The sequence below is a fragment of the Perissodus microlepis genome, chromosome 23 (genome assembly GCF_051167445.1).
Source record: "Perissodus microlepis isolate ML-2025 ecotype Zambia chromosome 23, ASM5116744v1, whole genome shotgun sequence".
Taxonomy (NCBI): Eukaryota; Metazoa; Chordata; class Actinopteri; order Cichliformes; family Cichlidae; genus Perissodus; species Perissodus microlepis.
Genome location: NC_140482.1, coordinates 33,600,344 through 33,627,523, shown reverse-complemented (window position 1 = coordinate 33,627,523; position 27,180 = coordinate 33,600,344). Strand labels below are relative to the sequence as shown.

The window sequence follows — 27,180 nt, the reverse complement described above, 5'->3', positions numbered from 1 at the left end:
ACGCTAAGGTTCCGGTATTTACAGAAGGAGATTTCAGGTACCATGGATGTGCTTTTCCTTTTTCTACTTTAACTACACTTGGTAGTGATTCCTGTGCAATTTTGTATTTTGCTGATATTTATGATATTAATGAACTGATATTCTTTATATTTAACTGTGATAAAATATAATTATTGCTATTTCACAGTTGCTGCTTCAACACTTTACCAGTAAAATCAAAACATCGGGTGCAGAAGATAGTTAAATGGTTTTGTTAATGGTTAAAATAAAAATTCTTGCTCAAGAGTGACTCATGTATTGCAAAACTTTAGTTTCCATCATCTAACATTGAAACAGAAACTTGGATGATCTTTATCTCCATCTGAACTACCAGAATGGGTCATGATTTGGGTCATGTTTGCTTATCAACCCATCTACACAGGTTTGTTTATTTGCAGTCGGATGCATTTAGAGTAAATTATTCACGACTACAAGACATATAATTTTCCTTGACGTTTCAGTGGCATTTACAGTAAACAAAGCAAAAAGAAAATATCTGCAGCTGTTTTTATGCCTCCCTGATGCCCACACATTGGGAGACTATGTGGCATCGGAGGACAGGAGGGTCCCTCTCAGTGGGCCTCAGAACCACCTCTTCAGGAGCAAAGTCTGGCATGTCATTGGCACCTCAGGTAACATATGCTCCTGTGACAACTTCATTATCTCTCATTAGCTTCATCCTATAAGAACTAACTCCACAGACATGCACCAACCATGGAGGTTTATAAATCCTCATCCTCCCATGCAATAACACGTTATGTCAATTTACTTTGAGCGTATGTAAATGACACAGACAGTTATGGATGGCAGAGCATGGTGGCACCCTCTGACCTCAGCAAATTTGTGTAATTATGTCAGCTTGTGCTACATTCTTCACAGTACACAGTGCCCATTAATGCGTTCATTAAACACAGCTTAGCTCAGCGAGTGACCAGGAAATCTTGTGGAATTAGACTCAAGCTGTGTTTCCACCGCCGCAGACACACCTGACAAACCAACGGACAGGTTTTTAGTCCCATTCGGTCGCCGGAGAGTCACAGGCGAGCTTGGGGGGGCTGATGAGGGATTGAGGAAAAGAGCAGCCATGTTTCTACCTCTGACATAACTGGAGTCAAACCTGCTCGTGGCTTCAGAAAACATTTTAACACAATATATTCCATTAACAAATACAGGAAATTTACCTTTTTTAATAAAAAAAGAGCCATTTTTCACCAGGATTGCAATGAAATTCTTTATGTGAATCATCTCAGTGTGCAACTCAAGAATAGTTTGTGCTTTAAGAGTTATTCTGTATGTTTACAGACTAAGAATAATTGACAATTACAGCATTTAAAAAGCTCAAGAGTCCTGCTAAACAGGCTTGAAATTATATTTTTCCTGTAAGAGAAAAATTCTGAAACCACTCCAGAGTAATGGATAAAAAGGCCTTTTATAAAACATTTCTTTATAAAATAGATTTATTCTTACTGATCACAGCAGATCGTCTTATAATGTCTGATTGTGCAGGTGAGTCATGTAAAAGGACTGAAACAAGGTGTTAATGTCACCATCGTATGTTGTCTCGGTGGTTTACATCATTGCTGTAAAGCGGTCCGACATGCAGATCTACAGGTGATTGTGTTGTGATTTCAGTCTCTACACAGGTAAATCATCTGTTAAACGTACTCTGTGCGCTTCCTGTAATTTACACCTGTGCCCATCACCTGGTACCGCCGCTGCAGCACGGGCTGAGGCTCCACCTGAGAGCACGAGGAGGAGGTGATCAAGATCAGGCCAGCAACTATGAGGAGAAATCCTGCTGCCCAGCCGCAGTACAAAGCGTCTCCAAACTCCCACCGAGGCACCACGTCAGGCACTTTGTCATCAAAGAAATGCATCACTGCTATATGTGCCATATAGGACACTGGAATCAGACACAGAACCCCAGAAACCATCCCGAGCACCCCTCCCGTGATGATTAAAATCCTCTTGGTTTGTTTACCGCTGTCCTCTTTACAGCTGTGGACCAAGTCGAGTCCAGGTATTCCCACGAGAATTCCCAGCATGCCCACAGCGAGGGCAGCACACATGAGGATGCGGGCCAGCTTGAGGTCTGTGGAAAGGCCCAGCAGGCTGTCATAAGCCCTACACTCCATCCCTCCAACGTCCTGGACCACGCAGGTCTCCCACAGGCCCAGCTCGTAGCTCTCCACAGGCAGCAGCGCAGTGCTCATGGTCAGCCACTGCGGTAAGATAGTAGTGGTTAAAGCGCACAGCCATGCTCCAACGTAGACCAGCATCCCCAGCAGCTCCAAAGCGCAGGCACACGTGTCCATGTTTCTCTCCCCCTCTCTCTGGCCTCCACGCTTGACAGAGCCACAAGAGTTCTTCTTCTCCTTCTCTGGCTGCACTTCAGATGGAGAGGCCTGTCGCTGTGCAGTCGGGACAGGAACTGCTCAAAACACCTGATAATTAGAGTTGACCGCTCTAGCTCTGAGGCTTGGAGCTCGTTCTCAAACAGTTCCCACTCAGAGGAGCACACATCTTCTGCTGCTGGAGGGAGAGGGGGGCCCGCATGGCCCTCCCCTTTGTGGTCCTCCTGCTCTCGCTGCTGTGCCAATGGGCAGCAGGGGCAGAGGCAGAGATGGCCACGATTTTTACAAGACCATTCCTATATGCTCTTCCAAAACTGCATGCCATAAGGGATATCGTTAAATGTCAACAGAATTGTGTTTATACTGAGAAAAAAAACAACAACTGCTTGAAGTTCAGTTTGCATCCTGCAATCCAGCAATAACTGGGTACAAGCATATGAACAAGGGGCCACACACTACAGCAAACTCAGCTTATTATCTGCAAATGCTAAACACTCTTGTCATAAACTTAGTTGCCACGAAAGCCCTTCATCTCTGTCCTCAAAGGGTTTTTCCTGTAGCCATGAGTAGCCTGGTTAGAAAAACACTTCAGTGTTAGAGTATCATAAAGGCAGTGTTGTACAACTAGGCCTTTGAGTGATTTATTACCAGTGAAAAATGTTATGTAAGGACAGTAATGCTGAGATTTGCTCATAACCATTTAAGTTAAATTTAAAAATATATGAATATTTTTGTCATATTCCTCGTGGTGGGATAGCTGCTCACAGTCAGGCTGTCTGCTGCATGTGACTAAATCTGAAACAACAGAGCGGCTTATTGTGTGCTCTCGTATGAACACTGCATGGTTGTGGGAAATGATCGTAGGAGGCAATAGATCAAAGCTGAGATGTGAGAAAATGTTTCCCGTTCATAAACTCATAGACAGCCGTACAAACCACAAACAAACACACAAACAAAAATGCACAGATAACATCCCCGGGCTGCCAAACTCCTCCTGCTCCGGCGAAGAAAACACTCAGCTGACTGCTGTGATGTCCTCACAAACACTTAAGGAATACCAAACGATACCAGAAACAAGCTTAAGCTCAGCTTTAAAGGGACGTCTCTGCAGCTATAGACAAGTTACTCTTGATGTTCCTGGCCAAGAATGTCACATTACACATCCAACTTAATTTCTGTCTCTGAAAATATGAAAAATTAAAGTGTAGTTGCAGTTCCCCTTCTTACCCACAGAGGCCGCCAAATATCCTGCAAAAATAAATAAATTGGCTTGTGGTGGGGGATATTATTCAGAGTTTAAAAGAGTATTTTTAATACTCTGAGAGAGAGTCTCACCTAGTGTCTGGTTTTACTGCTCCTCCTAATCCTCTTTCTAACTTGTTCTTCCACAGTTTTAAACTTAGCTGGATGCACAGTGTTAATTATGCTGACCACAAAATAGTTTGTAAATTTGTAAGTGAAAACCCCCTCACTACTGCACAAAGAAAGATACACACTTATTGGAGGTATTTGTCCTTCTTGCTATGACGCAGCTGAGAAGATCCTGGCCTGTTTTAGTCATATTGTGTTTTATGTACCTCTGTACCATTCTACTTCTTGTGTTTTTTCATAAACAATACATACTTTATAAGTAATAATAAAAAAAACTTTTTTGGCATTTATTTTATCATAGCTTATAAAAACCTTAATTGTAAATTTTTAATTTTGACTTGCTGAAAATGGGAGAAACCAGGAGGGAAAATAAGAACTGAGTATTTCAGAGGGGCATCTTAGATTGACCAATTTGGAGACAAAGTTAAAGAGGCAAACCTGTAATGATTTGGTACAGTATACTATATTAGTACATACAATACAATACTAATATAGTATGTAAAGTACAGAGGAGGTATAGTGGATATATTGGACAAGGCATGTTGAGTATGGAGCTTCCACGCAGGAGGAAAGGAGGAAGAGCTCAGAACATTCATTAATGTAAGGAGGACATGCAGAGGGTTGGTGTGACAGATGAGGATGCAAAGAAGAGGGTCAGATGGAGGCAGATGATCCCCTTTGGGAACAAAAGGGAAAACCTACAAGAAGAAGATGATAGTTGCATATTTTTGGTAATTTGGATATATTTTAATCTACGTTTAGCTACTTAAGTAAGAATAATTGTAAAACAGTTGAAACGCCAGGAAGTTGATCTGGGTGGCCGGTGTATGAGCTGTTGCAGTACCAATTAAGGCCGAGAGGTGGCGCAGCTGCACCACTAAAACTACTCCTTCAAACAACAGCGTGATCGGGGGAGTTTCCCTAGATTTTATATTAAAATGATATCTTTTTTATAACTGTCTTATATTAATATTAACTTTAAAAATTACTTATTTAAATTGTATATACACAAACAGAAGCTACTCTTGAGATACATTAATGAGTGAATCAACAGGTTTGTGTTGCAGCGTTAGCTAAATCACTCAGCTGAATTAACATTAAAATGAAACGTTAAGTTTATTTTATAAGGTATGTTTTCGCGGCGCCGTGAAGCTTTAATGAAAGTGTTGAGCTCTGAAGTTTCCTCATTGGACAGGGGGAACTGGCTCCGTCGTACGTATGCAAATCCGCTCCCGAATATGGACACGGGGAATGAAATATGGCGGAGAAGGCGAACATGGAGAAACGAGCACTGAGAGAGCCCCGCCGCGCTGATTTTGGAGGGTTGTAGAAAGAAGAAGAGGAAAGTGGATGTACCCCCGGTGGGACTTTTTCCAGCCTCGGTGGAAAGTTTTGTATCTGCGTTTCTTTTCTCCAGCGCGTCCAGGTCGTTTGGTTGTAATGCAGTGAGGAGCGACTTTTTCAGGGGGATAAAAGCAGGGCAGGGGGCTGCAGCCCTCTCACCGTCTCGACGCTATGCCGTGGGTCAGCGGCGGAAAGCGGAGAGAGAGCTCGGAACTGCCGCTGCCCGCGGGCTGGGAGGAAGCCCGGGATTACGATGGCAGAGTGTTTTTCATCGACCACAACACCCGGCAAACTTCATGGATTGACCCCAGAGATAGGTACGCTTAAGGCCCTGGAGTAGTGTTATTACACACACTAACAAAAAGTAATCTTAATACAACGAGACTTCTTTATAAACTGACATAACTCACAGGAGAGCAGGGGCGTTTCCAGGGGGGGTTTAATGGGGTGGCACAGAGGGACCGAGAATGAGCCAGGGTTGGCTCACTGGAAAATAATTGTAGAAAAGTAATATAGAAAACATAAACGAACTACGAACCATCCTATTCCCTCAAATAGAAGCTTTTATGTGCAAAATGGCTCTTCACATAAGCCTGAAAATTTAATTCAAAGCTATTTGAAAAAGTTTCACCATCAACATACACTGTTCTTCTTCTTAGTTTTTTATGTTTCCTAAAGAAACCTACAACTTTGATCACAGAGAATATCGTTCCCCCCACATAATACATCCTTAAATTTTCTTTCTTTTTTCTGGTTATTTTTATTTAATACATTTGGCCTTATGGTGAACCCGTCAATTTAAGATTTTGTTTTGATGCACTTGATGATAGTAAGCTGTTCTGTATGCATGTCACCAGTTTAGTTCTTAGTTCTAGACCAGGGGTCCCCAATCTCAGTCCACGAGGGCCGGTGTCCCTGCAGGTTTTAGATCTCACCCTGGGTCAACACACCTGAATCACATGATTAGCTCATTACCAGGCCTCTGGAGAACTTCAAGACATGTTGAGAAGGTAATTTATCCATTTAAATCAGCTGTGATGGATCAAGGACACATCTAAAACCTGCAGGGACACCGGCCCTCGTGGACTGAGATTGGGGACCCCTGTTTTAGACTAAGACGAAGATTATTAGCACTGTGGGCACCAAAATTTCTTGTGTAGTATCTTGTTGAACTTAAGAGATGAACTTAGGCGTATAAATAAGTCAATGAAATCGCCTCTTCCCCTTCCTATTATTTTTTATTTATTTATTTTTTTTATGGGGTGGCACAAAGCAAGAGGGGATTCACGGGAAATCAGAAAATATAATGTAGACCGTAAATTAAAGTAGAAAGCATTGCAGATCCCTGTGCTCTAATAGAGTTTATGAGAGTGTGAAAATGGTTTGATGAATAACTGTTTTCCAAAGTGGATGTGGAAACTGTTTCTGTTATTTTCATTTAAGTTTATGGTCGACATATAGCTCAATATGATTTAAAGCAAACTCTAAATTTTTCCTACCTTTTTAATAAATGTCCTAGTTTTCACATTTAATGAGCCAGTTTACAAAAAAATAACTGGATAGAACTGTCTTAAAATATAGGTGAACTATGAGTCTATTATCATGTAGATAAACGATAGTATTTTATGCCTGTATTATATTATTCTTGTAAAAATTATTATTATTTTAGTATTTGACTTGGATCTTCAGTCCTCCCTTCAGCTGGCAGTTTTTATTGGGAAACACTAAGTAAGTAATAATGTCAGTGCAGTTTCCATATAAAGACACTGAGAGGATTTAAAAGTTTTATCATTAAATATACTTAAAGTACTTATCATCCAGAATCATGATCATTCATTTAATAATTTTTATAACTGTAATATTGTAGCTGAAGATTATTTTAATTACTTTATTACCGATTGATTGATTGATTGATTGATTCATCCCGAGTGAAATAGTCTGATCTCTCCTATATTATTAGCTGTATATTTTAAAATCAAATTATATTTGTAATATTGTATTTACATATAAAATAGAGTAAGAGTAGAAAGTAGAATAATATAGAAATAAAGTAGAAGTATAAATAATAAATGTACTATATTAGACTATAACACTGGCCCTGTTCATGTTCTTGTAAAATTACCCGCATATCTGGACAATGCCCCTGTTGGAGCAAGTTTGTAATTACTATCAGAGGTTGTGTTTTGGGGATAAGTAAAGTTTAAGTTTGGGACAAGCGGTCACAAAGCACTATACATGAGGCCAAAATAAACATGAACATTAGGTGCCAAAGAAAAATATAAGACGCAGTAAAATAAACAGGTAGTTTTTAAAATAAGTAAATAATAATTAAAATAAGTAAATAACAATTCAATAAAAGAGTCTTCAACAGAAGACCAGTTTTTGACTGCTTTTTAAAAGAATCCACAGGGGCAGCTTCTTTATTGTGAGGTTGTGGTGAATCATGTGGCCACAGTCGATGATCGTCTGAGGTTTGGGAGCAGCTGTGGGCCTCCACAGCGCCTACAGAAGCTCCCTTACAAACATGATCATGGTCTAATGATCCCGCATGTTGGTTTAAACATGAAATTTGACAGTTTGGACATAAAATTAGACAGCAGCTCAGCCTTTCTATTGTTGCAGAGGAGTTGTTTTTGTCCAAGTTAACCCTGTCAGCGTGGTCACCTGAGCTATTTATCTGTCCCTTCTTCACTTAGAAGAAAACCTATTGAGTGTGTGTGTGTGTGTTCGCATGTGTGTCAAACCTCAGTCATCCAGACTCATCAGTAAGCCCTGCAGATTTATGACTTCCAGTGACCTGAAACATTCCTGGCTCACACACCTAATACAGAGCGCCATTGTTATCCAGCTCCCCTTTCCTTTCCACACAAAGACACCTCCTAAAGACCAGTCAGAGAGTGAAGAGCTGCTCTCAAGTTTGTCGTGTCCAGCCTTCAAAAGATGACAATTTTAGTGTGTGATTTCCATTGCATGGAGATTTCAGCATGGAGATTAGTAGTCGGACATGTGCTTTAAACTCCAACTCCCAGAAATCTTTGTGAAAGTATGTGAGGAATGCTCGCTGGGCCACTGAGAAAGCTGCAAGGATGTGCTTTTTGCGGGGACTGGGATTTTACCAGCCCAGAAGCAAGCTCAATCAGGCATTCAAAGCAGACTTTGTTGTGAGATTACTGGGAATTACAGCAAGTATTTTAGCTCTGATGTATTATGAGGGGAAAGGCTGAAATTCACGAAAACAGAGCTCAAAGTATGGCGAGTACTAGTGTACATTTTACTCCAGCAGTGGGCTTCTAGTAGCTGCGTGTAATCTAGATAAGGAAAACCTGATTTCCTCGTGAGTTGATTAACCATTGTTGTTTGCAGCTAATAGCAGTTTCACATATTTTTATAGTCATCAGCATTTGAGGGAGGGCCTTCTTTAGTAAGACTAAAGAATGTTTTCTGCATTTGTTCTGGTGCTACTCTGTGATTTATAGGCTTTCTCATTGGAGGAATGTCTTCTGTCACCACCTGATACTGACTTTCCAATAAATCACATCGCAGCACAAACCTTCTGCTAATGAGCAGCAGATACAAAAAGGTGTCAGCTGTTCTGTCAGGGTTTTAAAAAAGCAGATAAATGAGGCTGTTTGCATGCACGTATGTCAGGAGCAGAGAGGTGAATGCAGAGATAAGAGGTTCGTAATTTCTCCTGTCAAGTCTCGGTTTGACAGCTGCTCTGCTGAATTGAAATCAAAGGATGAACGTCACTCATTGGGTGTTGAACCCCTGAGAATCAGCTGATCTGCTCTGTCCAATGACTTTTTTTTGTAAAGCCTTGCAAAAGTTGACTTTCTTACTGTTCATATTTTTGGAGTTACAGGATCTGAAAATACACTGGGCTGGGTTGAAATTTGGTGCTTTTTAGTTTGCGTGATTTTTTTCCTGCATTTTTCCTCCTAACTTTGTAAATACAAGAGACAACTTCTTTTTACTTTTCGATACATTTTTATGACTAAAAAAATGCTATTTTTAAAGAAAAAATCACCTAAATGAACCCACCTTTATCTATTTGAGGTCCTGTGACAAAAAACAAAGACAAAAAAATCTGCTGATTCTGAGGGGGTCAGGAGGGAACTTCTTACAGCAGGGTAATTTTGTGACTCATTTGTTTTTATAGGACTTCATCATGAGATCTGGGTTTTACCTGAGGCTGCTAAATGGAAAACAATATCAGCCAGACACTTATGTGATGAGATTCTTTGGAGGTGTTGTGGAATTATAAAAATGCAATAAATGTAGTCAGGTGAAGACTGTTTGTGTTTGTGTGTTTAACCCTTAAGCCACCAAGATAATGACCAGAGGCGTTCTCCTGCAGTAAATCTTTCTACTCTGCTAGGTGCTTACATCAGAGTGTGAGTGTGTGTATTAATGATAAAAAGCACGTAGAGTGAATAAAATAAAGTGCTGCATGTATGATTGGGTGCATTTTGGGTGTGTAGTAAGAGTAGAAAAGCGTTATTTACATACCAGTCGGGGGAGCGGGGTGGAGGTGGAATGCTCTATATTTTGGGAATAATATGATCTGTTTTACAGAAAACACTGGCCTCAGATTTGCAGTTTAACTCCTGGCTCTCAAGAAACAAAAAGTACAGTACAGCAGCTTGTGTGATCTAGTGTGTTGCTCACCAGGTCTGCCTGATGCGCCTTGAGTCTGCTGACTCGCAGAGAGGAGCGTCAGTAGTGGATTATCACTGCTAATCGCTAAAACAGAGGCACCATTGAAGCTGGAACATAATTGTCAGTGATGATCACGATGAGCTGTAATGGGGCGGCGTATCAGCCAGAGGTCAAGTTTGTTCCTGCGGGTATGCGCGATGTCGACAGCCGAAGATGGAGACGTTTTGGTTAGATGACGGTGTGTAGTGACTCATTAGACGGACTTGCCAATGCAGTGCACAGATACCTGAGAAATGGAGGGTTTCTCTGTTTACTTTGGTATAGCAAGTAAATAAGTATAAGGTAATACAGACTCATTGCTTTCAATGTACAGCTCTCAAAAATGAGCCTTTGGTGGGTGACTGCGCACGTTTGGTAGGCGTGTGGTATAAAAATGGCTGTTGCCTGACTTTACAGAAGTGCGTGCATTTTCTTGTTGGCCATTCCATAAACAAAAATGTATTTGAAGCTTGAATAAATTAAACCCATTTACAGAAAACTTAAAAATCACCATCCAAGAATTTTTTTCCCCTTGATGGAAGGCCAAAACCTCAGTGGTTTTTAATATGAAGGAAAATCCCTGAAGAAGAAAATGCTTCATGTGATGATGATGATGATGATGGTATGAAGACGATGCAGCTGGGTGGGCTGAAGATTTTCAGACTTTTGAAGTGGTATAAGATGACTGGTGACTGATAATTAACTGACATTTCTTGTAGGTCAGCGTAAATATCAACAGAAAAGTTCGAGGTTCCCTAAAACCATGCTGGTGCGCATGCAGGAAAACCCTGATAAATGCGGATTAATCATAAGGAACCAGGAAAACCCCTGACTTTGCAAGCAGCTGAGACCCCGTCCGAACTGATTGCCTTAATTTCTGATGATGCTTTTGTTTTTTTGGGCTGACGGTGGATACCTCAAGCTGCTCTCGGCCAGCTCCTGCAGATAAGCTGAGCAGCTCTGAGGGGCTTTTTTGTTGCTGTGGAATGAACGTTATGTTAGGCATGCCTACACTAATGCCCGGGGGCTCTGCTCGCTCGCGGCCCCAGACAAAGCAGCAGAACAGAGGCAGTTCCCACGTGTCTACCTCCTCCTCTCATCCTGGGCCCTGTAGGCCTCCTTTATTAGCTCTGTTATGCAATGGCCATGGCCGGCCTGCCGCTCAGCAAAGGGAGGCCTTTATGCTTGGTCACAAAGCACATCAAATTCAATTATTCTGGAAAGGGTGAGCTGTGTTGCCAGCACCGAAGGGTTATTCACATGCGCTGAACCCCGCTGTTATTTTGCTTCCCCCAGTGTTTTCATTATGATGGCTCTTTTTTGTCTTTCGGTTGCGGGAGGTTGCGAACATGTCATTGCTTGATCTGGTGTCATTTTGCCCGTGTTCTTTTTCATGAGCAGACAATATGTTTGTCTTCAGCTTTCACCTCACTCCTTCTGGAAGTGCAAACACTTTGTCCTTCAGCAGTTAGTGCTGCAGGCGCCTTTGACGTCCAGGTTTCCCTGCTGACTGTCCTGTGGTTTTTTTTTTGTTTGTTTTTTTGTTTTTGTTTTTTTTTGGATGATTTATTGCTACAAAAACAACAACAAAAACAAAAACACTCACTCGTAGCTTAAAGCCTGCTTTATGTTGTTCCTCAATATGCTTTTCTCTGGCAGCTTCAGCCATCAGTCAGATGTGTAGGTTGGCAGTGTTTTATGTGTATATTGTGAAGAATGCTACCTAAACAGGACATGCCAGACTCTGTGGACCAGCCTTCAGCTCTGGGTGACCATTGTTTTTTTTGTTTTGTTTTTTCTTCCTCTTCCACGCATCTGCACAATTCTTATTCAAAAGTGAAGAAAAATGCTGTTGACAACCTGGACTCTACTGTTTTTCTGTGCTTTTACAACTACAAAAACTACAGTTTCTCTGTTATTATATTTTAACGGATCTTCATGTGCTTCTGGTTGATTTGAGTTATTTTGAAACTATTTATAAAGCTTTCAAAAACATTAATGTTAACAATTAAACATAAGACCCAGGAAACCCCAGCAGAACAGGTAATTCATTTCGAAGCAGCGTCTTTTTGTGTTTTTTTTAAAGAATGTAAAACGTGTCTATCTGCTTGTTAAGCCTGACACAATTGGCTATTTCCGGGCATAAATGCTCCTTCAGTTCCCAAAAGCAAACAAACACCGAGGCACCTTTGACAGTTAAAAAACAATCCACATTTTTTTCAGCTCCAATAAAATGATCAGTATGCCTGTTCTCCCAGATGTTACAATAAAATTTAACATCCAGGCATGAAGGAAAGAGAGTTTACAAGACATCTGAAAATCATATATCATGTTCCTGTGCAGCACTGCAGCAACTCTGGACGTAAGCAAAGACTGAAAACTGACTCCAGCAAAGGTTGAAGGGTTAGTGAAGTTGAGCTAGCTGACATTATGATGTTCTACCTGGTGGCTACCTACAAAGCTATCAGTAGGCATATAGTAGTGTAGGCGAAACAGCATCCTGTCTAACAGGATGTTAGTCATTCTTATGACGGTGCATGGTTTGGATTACGCACTATGAAAAAGGCCTGATCCTAAGCCGTGGTGTTCATAGCTGTAGTAAAAGCCTCATTTTAAAGAGAACTTGTAACAAAATGCTTGAGAGGCTGAGAATGATGACTGAACTGTTTTGGGGAAACAAGAAGCAAAGCACTAGAGCAGGTTAAAAAGACGAGAGCCTCATGAAGGCAGCGCTTAGACCCAGAAACAGGGTTATGACATCATCACTATTTTTTCTTAAAAAGATTTATATAAAGCAGTGGTTCCCATTTCAGGACCTGAAAGACTCCACTGATCAGGCTGTTTGACAACCACTAAATTACAGTCGCTGATGTCATTTCTAAAACCCAAGCAGTGGAAATGCACAGATAAATCATCTAAAATCAGCCTGATGTTAAATGACACTATAGTTACCATTGGCAGTGGTCAATGATAATGCGCAACATTAATTTTATGCTTTATAAGATTTCAGAAGTATTGTAATAAAGAGTCATTATGCTAATTTCCAGCTCAATATTTTTATTATTGAACTCTAATAGAGTTGGTTTCTATAATTCACAGTATATAAATGAAATAATCTTTATTTATAACATACTGTACCTTGGTGCAAGGCCTCCAATTCATCCTCAAGCTGCTTTAGTGCCTCTTTTGAAACCAGTTTTCTTCTGATTGGCTGCCACTTGCAAAGAGAAGGTGGGTGGGCGGGATTTTGTACTCATAACCAGTTCTATATGCCTGGGATGAACGTATTAGGGATACTATCCTGTCTTTAAGTGATGACGTGATGAATCCTAATTCCAGGCCCAAACTACTCTTCGTTTAATAAGGCTGTTGTGTATTTCACATGTTTTAATGCTTTGTATCTTGTTCTATTTAATCTCAACAAGCCCCTGAAAACAGTCAGTGATCACTGTCGGTAGGGCAGGGATATGGCCAAAAATATTTATCACGATATATATTTTGAAATTTGCGATAACGATATAACTGATGATATAATTGACGCGAGACAAAATACTTTACAACTCCACAACTTTATTGGTGCAAAAAAAACCAAAACCCATCAATGCATTTTCACTGAAACAAGCAGCTGTTTTTTTATGTGCATTAAATCTATATAAAAATTTAACAATGCAAATGCAAATTCCTTGCTGACTGTTTAACCAAAAGGCATTTCCAGTGGAAATGGGCTGACATATCCTGAGCATATAATATCCACAAAACTTAAAAAGAGGTTATACACACACAATACGGTAATATTATGTTGAAGCATGTACGTAGTAGCAGTACGTATCACTCCACAAGGCTCCCGACTATGGTAGCCGTAATGCTCCGACAATCCATCAAGCGGTGCGGCTTCGTAGCTTATCAAAGTCGTACTAAAACATTTTGAGCGCCGTGTACCACATCAAATCTGCCATGTGCGTATGAAAACAAAGGCACTGTTGCGCATTTTACCCATATTTTATTGCGATATTTCATTTTCTTATCATTGCCTAACGTTATACCGGTATTACCGTGAATGGTATGATAAGGCCTAGCGTTCATCTTCCAGCTTCACTGTTTATATTATGCTAACATAGCTGTGTCGCTAGCAATCACGTAACACATCATTACATGCGAATTATCCAAACTTCAGTAACCCTACAAACGTCACTGCTGTTTACTTTCCTGTCTTCATTTATGTTGGAAGTGATAGCAGAGCTGTACGTCTTAATTTTTTCAGAAACCCCTCAGTCAGAACATGGTATATTTAGATGGAAACTAGCGAGCTAACTCCCTGCTAACTTCTAACGCCGTTAAATTTCACAAATTTGGTTTTCATGGATGCCTGGATGTTAAACTTAATTGTTACACCTGGTAAAGCAGCAATGCTGATCATTTTATTAAAGATGAAAGGATTTAGACAGTTAATAACTCTCAGTGATGCCTCAGTGATCGTGTGACTTTAGGGACCTGCAGCGGAGTTGGGCCCAGGCACGGCTAATGACGTCAGACTTAAAGACGGGATACAGGTCAAAGTATAGAAAGAACTATTTGAAGATCTCTGTTTGGTTCACAGGGATTACTTCAGCATATGGTAACTTTATTATTTGAAATTTTTAACCACAACAACAGGATATGTATGATAGAAAATAGTTGTCCCCCTTAAAATTGTCCATCTATCTTTTATAACATTTTTGCTTCTCTATCACACTGAGGGGAAAAATACAAAAGCATAAAAAAACAAACAAAAAAAGCCTGTAATTTCACAATTCTGCATCCCTACTAACTACCAGTTAAACAGAGTGTTCATCCAGCTGTATTTAATTGCAGTATTTTGCTATCGTCTTTAGCAAACTACTGTCTTGAGTTTGCGACTACCCCCAAACTCTCAATAATTCATTTAGAGCATGTTTCCATTAAGAGAAAATGTGGAGATGCGGTGCTATGTGCCAATTTTGAATTGAAGCTCCAGACCAGATTATGTGTTCAGCCTAAGTTGCCCTCTTCATTTTCCTTTTTAAATACGCCCAACAAATGCTCCACCTTGCTTCTATCTCATGTTGTATTGGGGAGATGACAAACAGTTTGCAAGCCAAAAAAAAAGTGCTGTTGCCTCAAAAATTCCTTTCTGTGTTAAAAAAGAAATGTGAAAACAACTTTGGGAGGAATGTCATTTATGTCCAGACTGTCAGAGGGGTCTGGTGCAGCGTTTCAGAGTGAGGCCTGAAGCAGCTGGCAGACAGACGGACGCACAGACACCCGGTTCTCCCATTATGTGTTAAATCTTATAGAAATAGGTCTCTATAAGTAGCCTAAGATCCCCGTCTCTGTACACATTTAGACAGCGCCTGAACACATGGACGGGGCTTGTCCGCTGGAGCTGAAAGCTAAAAGACTGTGTAGCAAGGCTTGAAGGGCTTCATTTTTATGAAACGGGGCTTTAGCTCTAATATCACCTTAGCTAAAAATGTTGAAGTAGCTCTTTCTAATTACAGCTCTGAATACTACAGTATAAATGAAGATTTGGTAATGCTGTGTTTGTAAGGCCTCATCTGTGTAATCTCCAAGTGGTTGCTGGGTGAAATCGGTCTCTTGGCATCTTTCACCAAATGGTCTAGTGACCACCAAGTAGTCAACCTTAACCTAGAAATGGAGTGGTTCCATTCCATTTCTAGGTTAAAGTTGACTAGCTAGGTCCAGAAGAGAGGCACAGAGGAAAGCCAACCTAAGATTCACTTCCTTTAAATTTTCATGGAAATTCTGACCCACATCCTTTACACAAAAATCAGCCCTTGGTACCTCTAACAGCCTTAGAAACAACAAAGAGATTTGGGAAAGAGATTATTTTTAAATTGCCTTACTGTCCAAAAAAAAAAAAGTTTAATACACAAACAAAACCTGCGTGATGCACCTTTAAATCAGGCCACAACCCAAAGTGATTTACATTTTTCCCTCAGTGTCACATTTGGATGCAATGAATAGCCTTTATCTTTAAATCCATAAGGTTGGAAATTTCACACCGGTGCTGAGAGTGGACCAGGTGGTAAAATCGATGTGTTTCTGACAACTCCACTCTCTGGTCTTCTTGCCAGTACCACTGCTACCTTTAGCTGTATTTCTTTTCTTACATTTTCTAGATCTCATCACTTGTTCATTAAATGTCTCTTACTAAACTAGGCGGCATTTCATCAGTCCATTTTTAACCAAGTAAGAAGAGTCAGCTGAAGTAGTGTCAGAGGCTGCATTATATGAAGCTGAAAGCCTGGATTAATGAAGAAATGTCTCTGCGTGGTGTTTTAGGTTTTCTTAAGACGGCAAACACAAAGAAAACCTGGTTATGTTGAACCAGAAGCATAGTCCACCCCTCTGATTAAATGAGCAGTGCTTGTTGTGCAAAGATCTCTCCTCTAGTCAGATTTGTAGACTTCAGCAGTAGGTTTGTGGGATCATAAAAGTCTTTCAGTGGCTGATTAAGTGTTTCGTGATTCTGATTTGATTCTTCTGCTGTGGCTGACTGGCTGTTTTATAACATAGCTGCATTTATAGTGAACCAAACAGTGTCAAAAATGCATTATATACGGATTGTTTGGGGCTGTCTGTATTAAAAAAGTTGGCATAATGAGCTGTATGTTTTTTAATTTATTATGAGCTGTATTATGAACCAAATAAAAGCCGGCAGCAGCAAGAGAGCCTTTGAATTGTTGTTAGCTTCTTGAAAACATGTGGCTGTCAAACCTTAGTGAGCTCATTGTGGTCGAGCTGAAGGATAGTAACCCAGATTCAGGGTATTAAATCCAGCTTCTGAGGTCCCGTAAAGAAATGTGTGAAGGCAGTATTATTTTTAGTGGAATGTGCAGACTTCTTTCTGGAGAATTTTAATTGTTGCAGCTCCGAAACAAAGGCTAAGGAGCTGGTGGTGATGACCCAGCTAGACGTGGTCCGGTGGCCCAGACTCGAGTTTCACATGCCTTTCCCATGCAGCAGGCCGTCGCCGCTACAGATAGAAATATCCTCTGGGACAACCCAGGATGGCACAGATTATTCTAGAATTAGCAAATGTCTTCAACAACTAAATATATTTTGCTGAGAATTTGCAGTGCACGAGCAAGCCCGGCAGCATTTCATTCCTCCACAGCTGAACATGCTTGTCATTCTCGCAGCCTCTATTTTTTTCCGTTTCAGATATGTCTCATTTTCTGTTTCCGCTCAGATTGAAAGAGGATCCTGGAGAATGTGTAATGTTTTAGAATAAACCATTAACCGCCGACAAAGCCTCAACATGCATGCGAGTATTTTTTATTTTTTTTTAAATGTTTTCTCAGGTTTATTTCTTGTCTTAATACTTCTTTGGTATTTCTGGTCAATCTTTGTTTTCTTTTTCATTTCTGGAAGAAAATGGCTAATTTTGTGACAAGAACTATGTCTACACCAATTATTTTCTATAAAGCCTTTCTCACATATATTGTTCCCCTGAACATTTCTAGACATAAACCAACACAGGTCCAAATGTCCAGTGCAGTCTGACCTTAGATGGTCTTTGAGTTTTGTGTTTTGGCTTCTGCATGCTCCATCCAGACAGTCCCCTCGCCTAAACCACTTTGGGTATTTCCAGTAGCGCGAACACGTCTAAAGTCGGCCTTTTTCTGCTGTTTGCTTCATGTGAGAAAGTGAAAGTATGAACTTTATCCAAACCTGATTCTCCTGATATTTGATTAATACTCATTTATTTGTTTCCAAAACCCGAGGTGATGAATTGAGATTTGTTAGTTTGATTTGTATTAAGATTAAGTCAACACAAAGTTTGGAACTGGAGAACAACCCATGACTCAGAAACTGGAAATGAAGAAGGATTTTTGACAAATTGTTAAAACAATGGCTCCTGTTAGTTTTACTCAAAATACCCACAAAGTAAAGAGCTGATGTCTAAGTTTCATAGAACCAGTCCTTGGTCTACAGGAGTCCTGTTGAGAGAGGATGTAGTCATCTCAGCTTCGAGATGAGTTAATGTCAGCATTACTGCTCAGAATGGCATTCCTAAAATGCTGATGTTATGCATGTATATCCCTACTGCGTTCACCTTCATAATTAACCTTTTTTGCCGTGCTGACAAACTGGGCTTTATATGTGGCGTTTAATGTGGTGGTGGTTATTAGTCTAATTCATTATTTGGTCATTTTATCCATTATGTACTTCAACCTTATGTTAAAGCTTGAGGAAATTTAAGGGGGTCACTTAGGTTAATATTTATTTTTGGGAGATTTTGGTGTCGTTAAAATAATCGGTTCAGTCTGGAACAAATTTGATGGACAGCCCAACCCATAGACAGATTTTGCCATCCAGAGAGAGACACACTGGCTAAAAACTGCCTAAAAGTCCCTGAGAGCACCTGCTGTGTAGGGAGTGTAATCCTGCAGCAGCTCTAAAATAATCCTACTGGAATATGACTATTATAGAAAATAGAAAGTGTGATTATGATTATAGAAAGTGCTTGGGCCTAAAAACGGCCAAACAATATTGGGGTGGGTAAAGCATCCCGTTGGTTGTCTCACACATGCTCTGCATCCTCTGCAGATCTCTGATGTAGTCCATATCAGCGTCCTAGTAAAGTTTGATTGCACCTTTCAGAGCAGTGGAGGTCCTGTGTTCTGCCTCCCGCACCATCATCTAAACCAGTGATTTTCACACATTGTGTGCCCATGGAGCACCAAAGGGGAAAACCCAAGTGAAGGCAAATCTGTATTCACATCTGTGCTAAACAGATTCTTGGTCACCATACATTAGGCTGCCGTCTGGACTTTCCTCAGCTTCAATCTGGGACAAACAGATTAATGTTTGTGATAAATGTTTCACTGCTTCAGTGTGAAACGGGAGCTTTACTGACCTCTTGGAATTCCTCATAAAGTGTTGTTCGGTGTTGTGAACGGTAACTACTAGCTACTGGTGAGGGAAGGGGGCGTGTGGCTGTCAGCCAGAGGAGGCAAAGACGCCACTGCTCGTGTCAGTATTGTTGGAAATGAGCATCTAATCCAATAGTGATAGTAATTTTTAGTAGAAGTTAGTATTTGAGTGATTTTTTTTTTTCCCTTTGGAACAACCGTATTTGGCTACTGTAAAAAGTTGGATTGCATTTATACTTTGCAACAAGCTCTTCTATCATGTTTGTTATCCACTGCTATATCAGCCCATTTAGCACAATCAAGCAAACCATCTCAGACTCTGTTTCAGATCCAGTGGGGTTTTTGTTGTTGTTGTTTTTTAAGGTGGGCCAAGTTTTGATCTGAATGGTTTGTTTTCCACGTGTCTGTTTGGCCTGCTTGGTGTCAACATGAACAAGTTTCTTCAGAAAGGCGCCTCGCTCCAGCTCATTGCTGCATCCTTCTCGCTGTCCGAGCCTGTTGTGTGTCACTTTGTAATAATTCCTGTGCAAATGGATTTCCATTTGACAGAAGAAAGGTTGAAACTTTTCCGTTGTATGGGAATGAGTGCATACAGGATACTATCCAAAGTTTGGCGCATTTGTCACAAAAACACGCCGCACACCTTGACTTTCTTCAAGGGGCAACAGCTTGCTTTAGAGCTGTCATCAAATTGGAATTTGATTATATGATTGGATTTTTAAATACTAAAAAACAAACTTATTTTAATGTGCTTTTGGAAGCACCAGTGTGCCTCAGTGTACCACGTGGGAACCACGGGCTTGAACCAAATGGAGACTTTACAATTGTGAGACTGTGTCTCTCATTTTTGTGCCCCGTGTAGGATATGTCCCGACTTAAATCTCTCACATTTTATTCAGGCACAGCTGTTTCACTGTGTCAACTGAGGCTGACTGTCAGGAAAGGTCATAAAAATTTCTTCTGGTTAAAAGTGGACCAGAAATGCAGACTTACTACACACAGCTAGCTTCAGTTGTCCAGTTTTTCTGGCTGAATCTATACTGTCACATTGGCCGTCTCCTGCTCTGTGCTGCTGTGTGTCCCTCCTCTGTGCGAGTTTTTTGTGCAGTGGTTACAGACTCTCCCAAGACCAAGACATTAGTTGGAAAAACAGAGGCTGCTGTCACAAGACCGTGTAACAAACCAAACATTCAGAAATTCAGATTCAGATCTCTGAGAGGACATGTTTTTCCCTTCTGCCTTTTTTCTTTTTTTTTTCTTTTTTCTTAGTCTCCCCAGGGAGGTCAGAGGGCAGTTCAGGACTAACCTCCCTCTGACGTCACATAGCTTCCCGTCCAAAGCCTCTCGTGGTTGTTCTATTTCTATCACCATTTCAAATCACCCAAAATAAAGCAGAACTACTATACATTATTGCTGCTCTTCATATAACCTTGCATTGCTTTTTTACTATAGATTTTGTCTCATTGTTTCTCCTACAGTTCCTTTCTGCACATGAAACCTGACAGCAGCTGTGTTACAGTCAGTGTTTATTTAAGTATTTACAAGTGCAGTTGGTGTCTGTTTACCTTTAACAAACATTTAAAGCAGGAGCAGGTAGGGAGTGTGCTCTTGTTTGCCTTGTCCTGGTGTTTGGCAGCGGGACAGTGCACATAGTTCATCCCTTTAACCCTGCTTCAGCCTGCCTCTGGTAGATTTGAGCAGTTATTTGTGAAGCTGCTGCAGGCCTGTGCACTTTATTTTAGGGGAATATTTGGGTATTAAGTGTGCCAGTCTTTCTAGTTAGGAGAGGCCACTGATGAAGAAAATATGATCAAACAATTCATCTATGAATCATTTAGTCTAAGTCAAAGTTTGACCTCTTCAGGTGTGGACATTATTAAAACATGAATGGGTCAGCTAGCTGTGGCTCAGGTGTTATAGCTGTTGCACTGATTGATCCTTGATTGAAAAGCAAATTAAAAGTGTGTAAAATAAAACGGCATGTGAATATAAATGGTGTGGCTCGTAGACTAGAAAAACACTGTCCTACCAAACAAATGCCAGGACAGTGATCTACTCACCTGTAATCCTACATGTAAAGCACATGTAAAAGGTCAGCAGTTTGAAGGCGTTTCACACCTTCTACCTGTAATAATTTTGTTTACCGGTAATTGCTAATTGGTTAAGTCGCAGCTCAAAAGCTTTGACGAGGAAACCTTTCCTGTCAGCTTCTCTTTCTTCTCACTTTTGTTGTGTTTGGTGTAACACTTGGATTTGTCGTTGTCAGGAAAAAGTTATTCAGGTGCTTCATCAGACAGTATTATGAACAGTGAATGTGCTTAAGCTGTTTTGCTTGAAAAAAATAATGAATCCATTTGTAAAATACCCCAGGCATCGCAAATATTATAAAACATACATTGCTATCCATGATTGGCCATGATCACTCAGCGGTCGATTCTTTGTATTGTCTTAAAGGATCGAATCATAATGTTGACTGAAGCCATTTTCTGGTTCTCAAAGGGGAATATTTGGGTCTTTGTTGGGTCAGTTATAAGGAAAAAATGTATGTCGCACATAATACTTCAGCGGTCCAGCTTCTCTTGTCAGGACTGTAATTTAAAAAAACATTTATGAAACTGAGGTAAAGAAAATGTTGCCAGTAGCAGTTCTACTAATCTCATTTTGCTTCTTAACTTTCATAGCAACAGTAAATAACCGTCATACACGAGTTAAAGACGATGGCTATGCTGTGATTTTGGCTACATGTACAGTGATTTCAGAAATCTGCTTTATTTCCTCTCACGTTCTGAAGCTTTTCTAATAAACACATCAGGGAGAAAGAGATACTGATGATCCTGCTCCAGGACATCAAGATGTTATGACGATTTTTTTTTTCTCTCAAAACCGTTTTCTGGAGGGGGAAAAAAATTGTCGAAAGGAAATTGGCCAAATCCAGTGTCAAAGCTGCTAATTTAGCAACAGTGAGGTGAGCTGAAGCATGATAATCACTGCTCTCAGTGAGAGGGATGTCAAGCATTGAAAAAACAGAATCCCCAAATCTGAAAACTCGATACCTACTCAGCTGAATATTAGGCTTCCTTAACTAATAATTTATGAACACATGTTTGAACGTTTAATACTGACTTACAACTAGAGATGGACCGATCCGATATTACGTATCGGTATCGGTCCGATACTGATGTAAATTACTGGATCGGATATCAGAGAGAAATAAAAAAATGTAATCCGATCCATTAAATATCAAAAAAGCACCTCACAAAACTTGCGACACGGCATAACTCGGCTCATAACCGTAGCACGTCGGAGCAGTGTGCATCACGTGATAGAGCGGCTGAGTGTATTTGTAGCCTCGCTACCAATCCGGCATTTCATCTCCGAGGAAGTTATCCCAGAGAGAAGTAAAGCAAGTGTGTAAGTTCATCTCTGAATGTTTGTAAAGCATTCCTACGTTAAGCTTAACAACCGATATATGGAGCGAGTGCCTCTTCTCTCTTCCTCCCTCTCCTGTTGCTGCTTCAATCATGAAACTGCTTAATGATCAGCTGATCGGCTTTTCTGTCAAGACTCCCGTTTCTCTTGTTTGTTTTTGGCCCACTTTGTACCAGAAAGAGGAAACCAGCGGCTGAATAACAGCAGCACGTTTAAGCTTGATAAGCTGTTGTTAGAATTTATTTAATATTACTTTCTAAACCAGGATCTTTTTCTACGTAGCTGACGGCTGGTAACTGTGCAGGGGCGGATCTAGCAAAGTTTAGCCAGGGGGGCCGATAGGGCATTAACAGGGAAAAGGGGGCATAAAGACATACTTTTCTTTCTTATTCTCATTTAAAATGTCTAGCTTTTAATAAATAATTATCTGAATCTTACACCCAAAGTTTTAATCTTATGTAAAATATAAAGTATAGAAGTCCATTACTATATATAGTAACTGTTAAGTCTAATATACCCTAGTAAGCTATAGAACTTTTTCCTTTGGGAAGATACCATCTGTGCAGTCTGTAATTTTGTTGAAGAAAGATGTTGAATCTATTTAATTATTCTTGAAAAATAATTTAATTCTGTGCATTTTTTTTCCACACTGCATCAAATTAAAGTTGATTACGTCGATTAAGCATCATGAGGTGGAGGGTTGGGGGTTGGTTCCCCGTTTTTTTTTTTTTTTTTTTGCTGGGAGTTTGCAACCCTATTAGTTAGGTTGCTTAATATTTCTGCTAAGTACTCTTTAAAATACCAGAATAGGGAGGATGGTGTAGGTTTAAGTTTATTAGATTGATCAGTATTGCTGAACTATGAAATATTTTGGGTGCAGTGTATTTTTTTTACATACAAGTATAACAGAATAGCTTTAGTGTTGTTGTTTATTTAAACTTGAGTATGGACTTATACAAAATGCAGCAAGATATTAAAAAACAGTTTTATTGATTAAAAAACACTATATCGGATTCATATCGGTATCGGCAGATATCCAAATTTATGATATCGGTATCGGACATAAAAAAGTGGTATCGGGCCATCTCTACTTACAACACATGCAGAGCTGCACTTAAGCAGCAGATTAGGGGTTTTATTGAATTAGAGGTAAGCTCCTGTGACCAATCATCAATTAGGATTCAGTACACCTTTGTTTGTGTTAGAACGCCTTGTTTTTATGTCACTTCAATGAGAGCGAAGGGCTAATTCTGCATTGACTCATCAACTGGCTCTTAATCCGAATGCCAATACTTTGACCGAAATGAGGAAGTGAGATCTGGTGAAGTGAGTTTGCTCGGAGGAATGCTGTGCAGAATGTCTCAGCGTCTCTCTCCGGGCCATCCCCTCATTGTATGCATACCTCGACAGGATCAGGACTAATGCGCTGTCTGCATTGTGAGCATAGTGTGGTGGTTGCTGGTCCTCCTTTTTCCTTTTGTGTTGATTTGATGGAAATTAGTTACTGTATGAACTGCTGTCATCAAACCCGCTGCTCCATGACTCACTGATATGATTTGTTAGGGTAGTAGAGATCATCATGTGTCAGGCTGTCATTTGCCTTGCCCTTGTTCTTTGTGGGGTTTTTTTGGGGGGGGGCAACAGACTTTAATGGGCTACCTCAAGCTGGCTCCTTTCGATTTTGAGGATCAGCAGCTCTTCTCTGAGCCGCTCCTGCATGAATAAACTCTTCATGCCATCTCTAAAGCCTAGTTTATGGTCACTGTTTTTGCCCTTGTGAATGTTGATGCATTGTAAATATGATGTCACATCCACTGGGATTCACTCTGCTTTGGTGTCATTTTCGCTATTGATTGTTGTTAGGCACACAGGTACGCGTACATGGGTGTACGAGTGGGTCAGCCCTCACCACCATTTCAATGTTATATTGGTAAAGGAACTCAGAGACTCTCAGATTACAGAGTGGAAGATGCTGCAACAGCTGGAAAAGATGAGGCAACTATGAAAAAACCTCTGATCCCTTTTGATTTCTTCTACTCTACTCATTTCTGCCACTTGTGATCAGGATCATCTTTCAGCCAATGACAGTAACTCATGGCCATATCTGAAGGTGGGATTGACAGCTTCAATTTGACATTCGGCTTTCTCTGTTCGCCACAACAGATGCCACTACAGTGCTGCAGTCTGTCAATCGTCCACTTTACTCTGAGCTATTATGAGGCAGCAATCCTCCCCAATCTGGGGCTTGTTTTTTGTAGCAATGTTTGTTATTTAGTGTTCACTTTTAGCCACAGCTAAATTGCATACCTAGTTTTAGTTTTATATTTAATTTTATTAAATGCAGTTGGTGATAGTCACCTGACTGTGGCATCTTTTCTTCCTGTGTTTCTAATTACCGTTGGGTTCTCTGGTCAGGTCGTGCAGACTCAAGACAGACTTCTCTGTCCTGGACTTTCAGTTTTAGTCCTTGTTCTGCTCTACAGATCCAGTGGAGTGGGGCGAGGACTAGCTGCAGTCCATGGATGTGGAGTTAAACCACAGGATGTAATGATGCGTGAAAGTGTCAGCTGGTTGTTTTGCTCAGGTAGTTACTTGTCACAAATAAAGTACTTTATGTACACACATGCACATACTCACCGCTGCCACAAATAGAATGTAAATTCATAAACATGTGAAGGTCACTGACTCACTCATTACATCTGACTCCTCCTGAAGCTCATGATTGACATATTCATTTGTCTAAAATCTATCAGGGAAGAGAGAGACGTGTTTTTTGGCGGGTAAAACAAATATTGAACATGTCATAAATGTTTTTTAGTAAATATATTTTTAAAGGTGCTATTGACATGTGGCAGTGGGTCATGAGCGATGGTGCAGAGGAGTCACGGACTGTATTGTGCATATGATCTGTTTAAGAATGCTTTTCATCCTTAAACAACCCATACTGGTATTATGGCATGTAAAGTATGCTTTATGCACTAATTATGCAAAATTTTGTATCAAGGTCACAGGTACATTTGTGAAAGATTTAGCTTTTTGACCATGTAGGGTTCACCTGCCTGCTACCACTTATAGTATATCGAATACAGCTTTGTTATTTGATTGGTGCATTTCAGGTTATGATGTTTGATGTTTTTTATGCCAATTTCTGTGAAATGCATTTTTGCATTTTTGAATTGTGTTGTTTTTCTCGTATTACACGTTCTCAACTGTTTTGGTCATTTGACCACACGAACACATAAAGAATAAATGTTTGCTTTTGTTCATTAGAACTTAACACACCATTTTACTGTATGTACATAATAAATGAGGCAGAAAATGTATTTGTATGAGGAGAATGTTTAAATGAGAGTAACTAAACAGGATGGGAATGTAGTGAGATTTATTGATCAGTGTTTTGATATTGAAAAAGAAGTGAGAGTTTGCAGGATACATGTTTTTATTCTGGATATGATCTTTATGGCGGGTTATTGTTTGCACTGAAATATTCTCAATAATTTTCAGGATCACCAAACCGCTGACGTTTGCCGACTGTGTTGGAGATGAACTGCCTCTCGGGTGGGAGGAAGTTTATGACCAACAAGTGGGAGTTTACTACATCGACCACATTAACAGTGAGTACATTAACTTGGCTTTTGTCCCCTCAGCATAAAAAATAAGCATAAGTAAATGCAACTTGTATTAAAAAGACTTTATTTGACTATAACTTGGCAGAGTGAAAGCCCACTGAATTTTAATACAGTGTACTTATAGTTTGTAGTTTCACATGTCTTTGTGCAATTATTTGTTGACTCCTGTTTTTGTCATCCTGTCAGAGACCACCCAGATTGAGAACCCGCGGACTCAATGGCGGCAGGAGCAGGAGCACATGCTGAAGGAGTACCTTGTGGTGGCCCAGGAGGCCCTCAAAGCCAAGAAGGAGATATACCTGGTCAAGCAACAGCGACTGGAGCTGGCTCAGCAGGAAATGATGCTCTTCCACGAGCTCTCTGAGGACAATCGCTCCATCACCAGCAGTAAGACGCACAGATGTCCTTCACTCGTCTGATAGTGTACACCATATTTTGTTTTATAATAAGATGCACAAAGGAGATGAACAGAAAGGAATGAAAATGGATGAGAAAAATATGAGCCTGAAGCTCTCATGGGAACCAAACATGACCTTGGCTGACCCAGTTATCTAGTCTGGACATGTATTACTGCTGATATCCCTTTAAAGACTTTTGGGAGGGGTGCAGGTCTATAGAAAATTTTCCAAATCCTCCCTTTTAACTACCTCCACCCAATAAACCCTGACTCCTGCCAGCTGTCACACACAAGGTGTCCAGGGGGCATCTGAGAGATGACACCTTAAAATCATCACGGCTAACTAACTCTAACCTGTCTGCTTTTCCTTTCTGTGTGTCCACAGCGGTCTCTGGCTCCTCCTCAAATGCGAAATACGACCCTGACCAAATCAAAATGGAAATAGCCTGTAGACGAGAGCGGGTAAGTCATTATCACAGGAGAACAATGGGCTGCAGTGAGGGGCCCTTTTGGGCAGAGAAAGGGGCTGGGGTGTGGCCCCTACAGGATACTGTGGCTCTGGCCTGGGGCCTCAGGAGGATGAGGATGAGATCATGAAGGGGTCAAGCTGAGGTCCCTGATGGGGTTATATAGGACATTTCTCTCTGATCAGTCATATGGGCGAGAGTGTTTCTCCTGCATGAACAACATTTTAACCTGAAGTGTTGAGTAAGGTGTAATTTTGATGTTATTGTAGAAATCTGTTGACAAATCAAAGAAATTGAGTTTCTTTAAAGATTATATTGACAAATTAGGCAACGTCCATAAATAAACATATTTACAATGATTAAAGACCAGATTTTCTGGTAATCAATGAAGGTCAATATAATCTGTGTTAAATATTAGGATTAATTTATGTGACCACCATCATTACAGTAATATCAATGCAATCAATGAAATAGTTTTAGACTGATTGGAACCTCTTGTATCCACTTGTAACTCTCTATTAAAAACTTGCAGCA

General features: G+C 40.3%; 2 protein-coding genes across 2 annotated transcripts in view; one reads left to right on the top strand and one right to left on the bottom strand.

The window, feature by feature from the left end:
* Positions 1-1,290: 1,290 nt before the first annotated feature.
* Positions 1,291-2,517, bottom strand: cldn33b (claudin 33b). Its single transcript, XM_084922156.1, has one exon. The coding sequence runs from the start codon at positions 2,352-2,354 to the stop codon at positions 1,695-1,697; it is 660 nt and encodes a 219-aa protein (XP_084778282.1). The 5' UTR covers positions 2,355-2,517; the 3' UTR covers positions 1,291-1,694.
* Positions 2,518-4,976: 2,459 nt separating this feature from the next.
* The window catches only part of wwc3 (WWC family member 3), a 44,032-nt gene continuing 21,828 nt past the window's right edge, over positions 4,977-27,180 (top strand). The window contains exons 1-4 of the mRNA XM_084920999.1: positions 4,977-5,425; positions 25,658-25,767; positions 25,969-26,169; positions 26,565-26,641. Of these exons, the coding sequence (XP_084777125.1) occupies positions 5,280-5,425; positions 25,658-25,767; positions 25,969-26,169; positions 26,565-26,641 (534 nt within the window). The 5' untranslated portion in view covers positions 4,977-5,279. The remainder of the gene's footprint in view (positions 5,426-25,657; positions 25,768-25,968; positions 26,170-26,564; positions 26,642-27,180) is intronic.

Bases quoted from the DNA above. Each gene is read 5' to 3' on its own strand.
- cldn33b (XM_084922156.1), bottom strand. From the start codon at position 2,354: ATGGACACGTGTGCCTGCGCTTTGGAGCTGCTGGGGATGCTGGTCTAC.